General features: G+C 34.7%; 1 protein-coding gene across 1 annotated transcript in view; it reads left to right on the plus strand.

Moving 5' to 3' along the window:
- The first annotated feature begins 5851 nt into the window (after positions 1 to 5851).
- Positions 5852 to 12474, plus strand: part of LOC139979083 (uncharacterized) — a 60744-nt gene continuing 54121 nt past the window's right edge. The window contains exon 1 of the mRNA XM_071989747.1: positions 5852 to 6075. Coding sequence (XP_071845848.1) covers positions 5994 to 6075 — 82 coding nt within the window. The 5' untranslated portion in view covers positions 5852 to 5993. The remainder of the gene's footprint in view (positions 6076 to 12474) is intronic.

Below are 12474 nucleotides of genomic sequence, written 5' to 3' on the forward strand. Positions count from 1 at the left end.
TAATTAGATCTGGTAACAATATAGCATCGTTGACTAAATCAAGCGCCTTTCTTAAATTTGTAGTTTTGATCATACTAAATTTTCTTTAGCAATGCCACACAACCAAACTTCAATCATTATAAGGTAATGTTGTCTCACACGATAGCTTTGCCCTGAATTGTGCTACTCGTAGAGATTTTTGAGTCACGGGTATATGTGGCACTGATATTGGTCTGTAATGCTCCAATTAGTTACTGTATATGTTAGATCGTGACGTATAACATTGCGTCATGTACATTGACCCTCACCTTATTCTTCCCTCGCATCCTACTCATCTTTCCTGCCATCAACTACAGTAAATGCTTCGTCGAGTGACCCGGATGTGCGTTGTTTCCTCATGTCCTTGAATGCAACACTTTACTGAGCTTTTTCAAATACGGGAAATCCCCTCTTAATCCCAGGCGCCACAATACAAGTAGGACAGATCGTGAAATATGTCCAGAGTCATTATTCTGTGTCGTTAATAGTATGAAGTTGTCATTACTACTTTTTCATGCTATATTTTTGAATTTTCCTTATTATTATTATTTCTCTTATTTCTTTGTTTTTATTATATAATAATATGAATTTGTCTTCACTTCTTTGTGTTTGTACATTTTATTGCTTTTTACCATATCATGTCTATAGAGCAAATACAGATATGATTGCGTAAACTGAAGGAGGACTGTGTTAGTAAAGTCAGTCTGTTACCGTAAAACAGTAAAAGTATTTATCACAATAAGTGAAATTATTCTAAGTGTATTAAAATCGTAATCACCTCACAATGGAGATTATGTTAAGCAAACGTGTCCTACTATTTTACTAGTGTTTTTTTCTGTAATTTTTATCCCTTTATGTATTTTTGTGACGTTTAGAATTCACACAGTACACGTCATTGTTAATGCAACACGTAAATGTGTATTGATATGAAAGCAAACATAAAAACTTATTTCCTTGTTTAATCAATGCCGTCAAAGTATTTACTCAGGCCTGAATTTTTCATTTTCCCTCTTTCTTTAATAATAAAACAAAAACGTGATCGCCAGTTTACCATTTCCCGATTCGTGAAACACTCTATAGGATCGGATAGATGAATTCTTTTTGAGCAGTATGTAGCACTGATTCAAAATAAAACATAAAAAATAGTTAATTTTCTCACATAATTCACTGTTTTGTACTAAACACCCAGAATGATGCATGTAAGATTATAAGAATAGTCCACGATAGCTTTTCATTTTGCACTGATGAAAGAGGATCAAACATATTCTGAGCATTAAGATATTGGTAGTTGGAGTTGTCACAGATTTTCTCTTTCATTTTGCCATAAATGAACAGTTTATAAGAAGGTGTGATGTCATAGTTGAACGTGGGCAACAATATATTTCGTATTGAATATATCTTGGACTGGATAAACTTCTAACTTTACCAACGGGGATGTGAAGGTAAAAATATTTCAATGAATGCAATGTACCCATATTGAGATTTTTCCCGATGTCGAAAAACATAAACGAAGTTTTCTGATTGCATCTATGACATTGTACACAGGGGCGTCAATCATAGGGGGGGGGCACGCCCCCACTTCTGAAGGGTGGGGATACATTATAAAATAACCCCTCGGTTTAGTGACTGAATCGTGTAGGCGATAAGCCTATCGGGCTCATAATGGCTCGGGGACATCTCGTGAAAGGAGCTCAAACATTGTGCTATGAGTTTAGTAGTTATTAATGTTTATTTGCTTCACGCATGATGAAAATTAAATCATTCAACTAGGTTGAAATAAGAATTACAGATTTCATTTATAGCGTAAATTACACGAGGAACCGCACCCATACACCGCTGAGGCTATATGCTAAGCCAGCAGATACTGATCTGCAGATCTCCTTTCCAGTATATTATTTTTCATATTTTATAGTGTGTTGTATTATCACGTTCAAGCAATATAACACTGCATGTAAATTATATTGAGCATTCAGTTTGGTTAGCAATGCCACTCATGATAAGTTTAAGTGTTTGTGAAATAATAACATATGTTATAGGAGTTTGGAGACTGGGTGCCTAGGTGATAAGCTGTTATAATCATGTTGTTATAATCATGTTATTCATTATATCTCAAGTTCAAGTTTAGTAGTTATGTAAATATCCTCACAAACATTTCATTTGTAATGAACTTAACAGATGCCAAGTTGAAGACCGTACACTGCAGTGGTGATGGGGGGGGGTCGTCCCCGTGCGATTTACACTTCATAAATTAAAGTAGGTCTTCGATAATGAGACGCCCGCACAGTACGAGATATTTGTATGTATGTATGTATGTATTTTAGATCCGCCTGCAACCAGGAACTCGTGAAGACGCCTCATTGGCTTATCAAAGCCGCAAGCTCACCGACGTCAGTCTCTTACATTCATATTTAACGTCCATGATAATGAATTGTCAATTTTCAACAACTCTGTAACTGGACGGTATACATTAATCTTGGATTTACTCGAATTGGGGACCTTATGATTGGAAGGCAGCGGCGTTAAAGACTGAGCTAACACTGCGTATTTCAGTTAGTTTTAGCGATTTTTTCATATCATTTCGTCCAGCCTATACTCATAGCTGGTACAGCAACTACTGTTCATGTCCTACAAAAGTGCCTCAGTAATGACTACTTTGTGTTAATCAAACGGTAAAATATGTTACATGTGGCAGTGTAACAACTGCAAAGCTGTTAAACTTGTTCCCATGAAAGAACTGAGCGACTGGACATGGAGTCTATGAAGATGATAATGCCTACGAGATGAAGTAAAGGAGAGTACGGTACCGCTTGATTCCAGTTCACACCTCTCTTTAAATTACGCCATTTCGTCATGCCGAGAACGCAGAAAGACAATGTTTGGATATATCCATAGGCTTACTTATAGCATAAAACGACTATAGATACGACTTCATTTTAGAATCGCGTATTAATGAACTCGCTCTAAATGGTTGGTACAGCAACTACTGTTCATGTCCCACACACGTGCATCATTAATTACTACTTTGTGTTTGTAACATGGTAACATGTGTTAGAGGACATGAACAGTAGTTACTGTACCAGCTATGAGTATCGGGTGTTTCGTCTCATTTCATTAGTCAGAAGTGTACAAGATTCTAGGCACGTGTTGTATGAATGGCGTTCAAAAAGAAGACAAGGTTTATTTTAACCACTCATCACGTATATGCACGATCGCGGATGCGATGAACGTGCGCTTATTTTGGCTTCGTTTTGGTTAGAGTAACAATGAACTGAGAGCTCCTAAGAACATGCGCAAACAGTTTAGCAGTCTTATGAGAAACTACGGTGCGTAAATATGTCTATTACGTCTATAGTCTAATTTACTTTGTTATTACCTGAAGTTTCAATTTCAAAAAGATAAGATCTCAAAACTAAGAAGGTTCAGATGCAATTAACAAGGCATGTGAAGTGCCATTTCCGGCAATCTGAGAGGCAATTTTTTGCAACAAATTCTTTCTACGTTACTCGCCAACCCGAAAGTGGCGCTCCGTTTAGATAGTGTCATGATGGTCCTTTTTGGGAAAGGGCCCACCCTTAAAATAACAATATATACTCACACTAAGAGCACCTCTATGTAACATTTGACGATACATAATATTTTTCGATGTTCTCAACTGCAACCTTTAGGGATTCTACCCAGGCTACGGCTCTGAAGTATCTTTATATTAATGATTTAATATTTCCGATAAAGTGAATGTGCCCAAATAGGCCTACCTAAAAGTATTTTTTTCTTTCTTGAAATGTACTTATAATATCATATGTTTTGCATGTTGTAGACATCAGTATAACAAGATGATTTTATTGTTATGTGCAAATGTTTAAGATTGTTTCCGGTTTCGGTTTAAGTTTCATCGATATTAATCATGAAAATGCCTTAAGTTACACCCGGATGTTTAATAGATAAGTCTTTCTTAACTTAAGTAAAGTCAGTTGTCAGGTGTGACTTTTTTTTAAATTATATTTATTACTGATATATTAATTCAAGGACCAAGCAGAACCAAACCTAAACATTTCTGAGCCTCGCTGGGACTTCGCCCCTTGACCACATAATGAGCTCAAAGACGAGCCGCCCCTACACCCCACCCTATAAATGTTTCGCGCCAAGGCGGTCGTGGTGTTCACTGCTTCACTTGTATCCATGTTCAGTTATTAATGACCCACCCCTCACTTTATAATTGGGATTGACGCCCCTTATTGCACATGTTTGCGTCAAATTCAAGTATACAAAATTTATAATATTGTTATATAGAAGACGACATCTACATTGGAATTGAATTCGGACAATAAATAAAGTTTCATCTGGTCTATCCTTCACATGTAAATAACTTTTCGTGGCCAATAATTTTCAAAATGTCATTGATATATGAAATTAGCCAAGATCGTGCAACTTGAACCTTACTTGAACAAAGCTCCGTAGGTTTTTGGTCTACCGAGTTAACGTCAGACCGTCAGACCGACATACGTGCACCAAACCGGTACGTCGCTTGGACTCCGATCTCCTCTATTTCCCAAACAGTTATATTTTTCTGAGGCTTCAAAAGTGCCAATCGTTGCACAGGGTCTAATCGATGTTCAACAAACCCACAGGCGCCACTGGTTGGATCTCTGCGCCGGTAGAAATATATGCATTCCCTAGTTCTTTCGTGAGCTTAGTTAACTTGGTAACAAACTTCAAACTGTTTAAATCAAACGATCATTTCTATTAAGCACAGACTTATGTATGAAGATGAAGAGATATGGAAATAAGCCCATCAAATACATTCACAAGTTTAAATATTTCAATCAGTCGAAACCCCCAACTTTGACTAAATAGCTATAATAAACAGTTTCCTGGTATAGCGATTTGACAAAGCTAAGCTACGGAAGAGAGCAAGTATCATCAAGCAAAACAAAAAATACTTAATCAATGATGAGGAGAACATCGTAATATTTCCCTCTCGTCAAAAATCAAGAAATGTTCGACTGTTGTTTCTTAATTACTTTTATTTGATTTTTACAATTTTTTAAATGATCTAAACCCTCGATAAGAACATGATTTTGCAACATATTTAGATCCGATCTCTTTTTTTTTGACTTTTGGTACAAAAGTTTTAAATCTGTTTCGTAGCTTTTCCGTATACTCTGAGATTTGGTGACGTATGAACAGTGCCACATTCACTATGATCAATTCTTTGCAGCTACCAATTAAATTAGCACATCTTTATATTTTCTATAACCTTACTCGATAATTGCAATGGCATTGACACTAATGAAACAATAAAATATCAGAATCAGACAGAAATTGCTGATTTCAAAAGTGGATGCGGCAAAAATGATGTTTTTCCCCCAACTGGTTTAAGTAGAGGCATGAACCTGTTTGGAAGGACCTGTGGCTCATTGGAGCCGACTCCCATGTCCTGTGGTAATTACGCCAGGAAGAAAAACAAAACCTTTAGACGTCAAATGGTGCATTTTGAGTCATATTTAGACAGTAAATTATGTCAAAAATAAATCTACAAGGCACTCTTCTGCTCAACAACTATTTGAAGAAACACTATGAGTGTGTTCCCTAATTTAGTCTAGTAAATACGTATTTAAAATAATGCCATGCAGGTTAACATAGCCATGAACTGTTCCCTTTTCCTGTTTCATCACACATTTAATTGCTGACCATATTACTAAGATTTATTTATATTGGTAAAGGTGTATTCATTCCGGAAATGCAGCGGGGAATTGTTCGATGACATCTATGTGATTACAGAAACAATTACCTACAAAACAAATATACACAAACATTAATATAATTACAACGCCTCCTTGATGAAGCTTTAAAAAGAAGTTATATTTAACTGAGGGTCATGTTACAAATTCTGACCATTACCTCTTTGAGATTCCTCGCTTGAAGACTTTCAACCATTATTGCTGTATTTGGATTAAGGCGTAATCGGCAACTTGAAGATGGAGAAATTTTTGATGATACTCTTGTTCCTCAATTCATTCATAATCTCGACATTTTGCTGTCTAATGTCAGGAAGTGGTGGTAAGTACTCTCAACATATTTAATTCTTCTTGACCACAAAAAATATTAAACCTTTTTCAATTAACACTTTTAAATTCAATGTTTTCTTTCTGCAATTACAACAACGACACTCAATTGTTCTGGCCTATATATATATATATATATATATATATATATATATATATATATATATATATATATATATATATATATATATATATATATATATATATATATATATATATACATATATATATATATATATATATATATATATATATATATATATATATACATATATATATATGTATATGTATATGCCTATAAATATATATATTTATATATATATATAATTGAAATTGTAGTAAGTTGGAAAATCCAGAACAGTGAAAAACTTCCAGCCTCCACCGGGATTCGAACCCGGGCCTCCCGCTTGATATGCAGACACCCTAACCACTAGGCTTTGGGCGCTGGTTGTATGTCTGTTTTGGTGACATATTTGCCCTAATCTTGAGATTAAACGTGATGCTAACCAACTCGACATCATTTGTGATTCCTACAGCCGGATCTAGAAAGAGAGACTTTGAACAGACTGTTAAATGTATTTATATATAAAGCGCTCTCATTGGTGCGAATACTGTAGCGTACAAAACTACTATATTTATTCTTATTCAGTGTCTGTAATAGGTCTATACCTGGCTGCAAGGCACATTTTTATCTTCGTTTATTAAAATAATTGAATTTTAATAATATAAAACTGTACCTAATATGCACCATTTAACACTTAACCTGTTTCTGTATCAGTCCACCCCGCCCCTCCCCAACCCTCCCCTATCCGCTTTCATGACAATCGGTTTTAATGACCCCATTGCCACACAGTCCACTTTATGAATCCACGATTTGTCTCCTTGCCTTTCCATATAGCTACATGCCCCTACCTTAATCAGTGTGATTGATTTAGAACCCCCCTCTCCGTATCCATATTTGCAATCTTGTTCGCGACACTCTACGAGTTGTATTAGCACTTGACTACATTGAGTGAAACGTTGGTCACCAGTTATGCTTCAACAATTTAAAAGATGTCTTGAATACTTTTTGCAATAATGTTTATCATTTCACGTTTCAAAAAGTTCAGTCTTTGTTATGTGTTGCTATTTCTCCTAGTAAACATTCTTCAACTTAACTAAAATATAACAATAAGTTTACATTCAGAGTAAGCGCAACTATAGATATGCTTCTAAATGTTTTCCAAACTTTTACTGAGGCTCACATTAATATATTGATCCATTATTGAACATGCTAAGTGTTTCAAGGAAAATCTCACACGTTCAAATTAATTATGCCATTTTTGTTCCCTAATTTATAGTGGTATGTTCATAAAACATTTATCGCTGCTGCAGTAAAACATGACATTTAACGCTTTATAAATCATCACATTTTGAAAAACCAACACAACCTTATCAATAAAAATACAAACCTTCAGGGTGCATACATTTTGTCAATTTGAAAATTCCAAATAGTTATTCTGCGGTTTTTTTCAAAAGTTCTCGGAAGTGTTTGAGCCCACGGTGTTTAAATATATAAATTCTAAGCATAAAACAGCAATAATGTCAAATAATTGTTTCCTCTACATATTAATGATGTCAACCATAGAAACAAAAACACCGTTAAAATAACAAATGTAACTTTCTTTGCACTTTTCGAACTACCTTAATTGTTTCATATGAGCTGCTGTTGATAACAGTTGCAGTTGTTTTTCTGTATTCTGAATAAGCCACATGGGAGACGAGGGACAGGAGATTTCCGCGTTATGCCTTCGTTACTGTGTGCAAAATATGTTGATCTAAAGTAGTAGGTTTATTTCTAGTAATCCAAGTTACCTTTCCTTTAACTGTTCAGTATCGCACTATCAAATTGTGACAACGCAGCCACAAACACAGACACAAATATGTATCTAAAATCTTGAAGTATTTTGATATACCAAGGAAGCGATATCAATGTACAATGACAGCGGTGTTAATATGCAGCTATTTCATATGCAGCGACAGCGGTATCGGTATAGAGCGACGGCGGTATCGGACGACACCGGTGTTGATACGCAGCGACAAAGGCGTTGAACTTGATACGCAAAGAAAGCGGTTTGGATGTGCAGCGACACACAGTGGCATGTAGCGATACTGCTGTGTTGGTATGAAGTGACAGACGTATCGATATATGTAGAGACAGTTGTACTGTGTATATATACTAAGCAACTGTGGTACTGGTTGGTGTGCAAGAGAACGATATTCGTAAGAAGCGACATGACAATACCGGCATTGTTTTGAATTATTTTTTTTCTAAAATATTCAAGCTCTTTACATGAGCTTTCAAAACTGATACGATAACATTCGGTTTTTTAACAAATGAAAAGAAAGACAAAAAGAAAGTACATGCTTATTAGATCATAATTACACTATAACATGGTAAATTTAAAAAATGATACCGACATTAACACTATATATATATATTTCCTAATCGATGGAAGATATTTTTAGCTGTTCGGTAGAGTTAGGGTTCAGTCTTTACAATATAGGTATGGGATGCATACTTACGTTCTGATATGTGGAAATATCATTTGATTTCTTCCTTTATATGTTTTTGTTAGTTCAACAGCCATATTTAATTGTTTTATGTTCTGAGTCAAGTTCTGAGATGTAAATATGAAATCTTATATTTATGGTAAATGTTATTGTCTGCTAATGCAATAAGACAGATAAAACGGTACTTACATACATACGACGGTAACCGTGTTCAATTAAAGTTCAGTACAATGGAAACAAGAGGGCAGTCCATGGAGTTGCAGATCTCATCTTCTCTATGACGGAGGCGATTGTTAGGTTACTTCTGAATTCATCTGGTTGCCATCTTTGTTAATAGTCCGGAATCCATTTTCTAACGTATAGTTTGGCTAAAAGTTTAGTAGAAAACGATATTACCTAACCATCACTGTTGTTTCATGCAAGTCAATAACTTTGGGCCAATTCCACCTCTGACATACACTGTCTACACTGACTTAAGGTCTAGGAGTAGTTTCTTAAGTAAATTTGACATCTGATGTTATTATATCCCTCAACAAATAAATTCATGTCACTTATTAATTTTTTTCGCACTATGAATCAACCTACATTTTGCTTTATAAATTGTTATAGACGGCTTGGATATATAGTAGTAGTTGTAGTATAAAGATATGCAAGAAAATTGTATTTTTAAATATTAAAAATAAATTGGGACATTAATTTCTTTATAACAGATTTTGCGACATTTGGAGCTAAGCAATTGTTGATTTCAATTAATACGTCATCCTCCCGTGTTACTATCGAGTTACCGATACGACCCGATGCTACTGTCGGGGATAACGCTGTAACCGGTTTCAAGATTGAATTCCGAAAATTGAATTCTAACAATTGGACCAAAAAGGAATATTCCGATACCGAACCGAAAGACATCACTGATATTCTGGAAGACGGTTTCACTTATGAGATCAAAACCAGTCTCAAATATGGTGATTCGTTCAGCGAACCTGAAACATTTCAAACTTTCAAGGTTCCATGTAGAGGTAAATTTTGATAAAAAATATAAAACTTTTTAATATTTTGATATTAAATATATTAAGATATAATATCAAAATTCCAATGTTTGTAATACATGTACTTAATACATCTTTTTTTCAACTGAAAAGGGGTATCTCCTCTCTATCCTTATAATGAAATTATGCATGATTTCTTAATAATTCACATATTCTGGTGACAGACGATGTTACGGTAACATTTAATCTTACAGAGAGAAAGATTTAACATTGATATATATATATATATATATATATATTTATATATATTTATATAAATATGATATATATATATATTATATAATATATATTTATATTATCAATAACAATGATTTCAATGTTCGTTTGACAGATCTCGTCATAAACTTAACGTTATCTAGCCTCTCAAAAATACCTGGATTGGCAAGGGTGATTATTGACTGGGCGCACAGAAACTTAACAGATCCTTGCGGTGTCTTAAACCAAACCATTTCTGTAGAGCGATTGGATTTGGACAATTGTACTGATACTTACGCGGATCTCATCGATAAAAGTCCTGTTCTAGGAAGACATAACTACACCCTGAAGGGAATGCGGCCCAACTCTAAATACAATGTCAGATTAACTGTTGTCACGGAGAAGAAAACTTACAATGTGAACCAAACTATTCGTACCGTCGAAACAGGTAGGCTCATTTATCTCGGACCCTTGGCGCGGCGTATTGCATATAGAATTTATCAAGATATTATTACGTTGTAATTACAGCTCTGTTACATCAAGACTTGGGAAAACACCTATGTAATACGTATCAAGTAGGAACGTCATATACTGAACAGAAAGAGTTATGCAAACTCGACCGAAATCTATCTGATGTTACCGTCATGGGAAAGAGTTTTTGCCCCTTTCAGAACGGCTCCAACGGACTTATAACTGACATTCGAAACATACAATATGCATGCAATATAATTATCAATATAAAACACATGTAACAACTCTAATGGTATGTAATATCGATAAATACCTCTCATGTATTTCAATGTAATAATGTCCACGTAGTCTCTATTTCTTGTGAACACATTTTTATTCCTAACATGTTGATGGCCATGGGGAATTCCATATTCAAAGGATGTTCTATTAAGCTATTTGTCCAAAGTCTTAGATAACACAACCTGATCATCTATTTGTAGCTCGTTTTATCCACACTGTAACAAAATCTCTGTTGATTTACGGAAATGTGTTGTCAATTGGTTGCCACCAATTTTTCAAGTAGAAATAACAGACGTAATTTGTTATCTGTAATAGTACAACACTTTACCTTAAGACAAACAAAATAACCCGATCTGTAAATTTACAGAAAAAGGCTGCTCGGCGTATTTAAAGAATGCACATAATATGGAGTCCGTTCATATACAGATATTTCTGTTTTCCTGTCTGTTAATCTACCGGCCACTTTATGTGGCCTGTTTAAATACAGACATTGTTGTGTTATTTGTTTCTGTCATTTCACCGAACCCGCAATGTTGTCTAAAACAACATCATTTTGTTTTGGGATACGTAGTTTGCTGTCAATGTACAGGCGTTTTAGTTTATTTCATACATTCTTTCTTCTGTTCGTGAACACGAAGTTTGAGGTTTAAATACAGGCATCATTGCTACGGATCTCGGAACTTATTCGCTGTTTATGTACTGGCGTTATTCTGTTTTAATACAACGATGTTCAAGGATACATAATTTGTTTACATACAGGCTTTGTTCTGCTAGGGACCACGGAATTTGTTTATGTATTGGCGTTATTCTGTTATAATAAAATCTTCTGTTCGAAGACATTAAATTGTTCTTTATATACAGCCATTTTGTGATAATGACCACTAAATCTGTTGTTTATCTGCTGCCATTATTCTATAGATTGTTGTTATTCGACAAACCATGAACGGTTGTCCGTTTTAACACTTCTGTCATCTTCTGTCATGGAATTCGTAATACAATAGTTTTATAATATGTTCAGATCATTCGATGTCTGTTTAATACAAATACATTTTATTTATCATTGTGTAACAGGTTTTAAATAGCTAAACATTTAAATAACTAAATGCTGAACATAAACAATTCAATATGGTAACAGATACAATGGTTGGTCTTAGTAAGGGTCTAACCCACAACTTACTAGCTGTGAATATTTGTCATATTACATATAAAGGCAAATACAGTTGTGCAAACTTGTAAATTTATACAATCATATTGAAAATCAACATTGATTTGACAATTTTTTTTTGATGGAGATCTGTTTGGATTGTTATAACAAGAGAGGGATTAAAGTCCTAGTGATACAATAGTGTGCATACCAGTCGTCAAGCCACAATCATCGCCTGCTACAAAGATAGCTATAACCACTTCATTCCATAGTTCTGTACTGTAAACTATATAGAAAAATCTCTGGGGGAATTAATTTCTCAGCAGTTTATAGGAAAAAAGCCACCAGGATAGTACAGCAATAGCACTAGCAATGCAACAGGTCTCCTTCTCCTTGTCCTTCTATTTCTCCTTCTCCTTTGTTTGTTTATTGATATACAAAGATACTGTTTTGTAAAGTATTTCAATACCTGTACGATTATTTTTTTCAACTATGTTTCGTGTATTTATGTTTGTATGTACGTATGCGTGTGTGTACATATGTATGTATGTGCCAAAATAAAATTGGTTTTGAACCAACATGATAGTATATAAGGTAATTCACAGTTGTGAACTGGTACTCAGTGTACTCGTAAAAAGGACAGTTCTTTGTACCAATGCTGTTGTACTCGTATAGTATCTACTAAAAGGCTCTCTTGCATACAGCG

The sequence above is a fragment of the Apostichopus japonicus genome, chromosome 13 (assembly GCF_037975245.1).
Source record: "Apostichopus japonicus isolate 1M-3 chromosome 13, ASM3797524v1, whole genome shotgun sequence".
NCBI classification, from domain to species: domain Eukaryota; kingdom Metazoa; phylum Echinodermata; class Holothuroidea; order Aspidochirotida; family Stichopodidae; genus Apostichopus; species Apostichopus japonicus.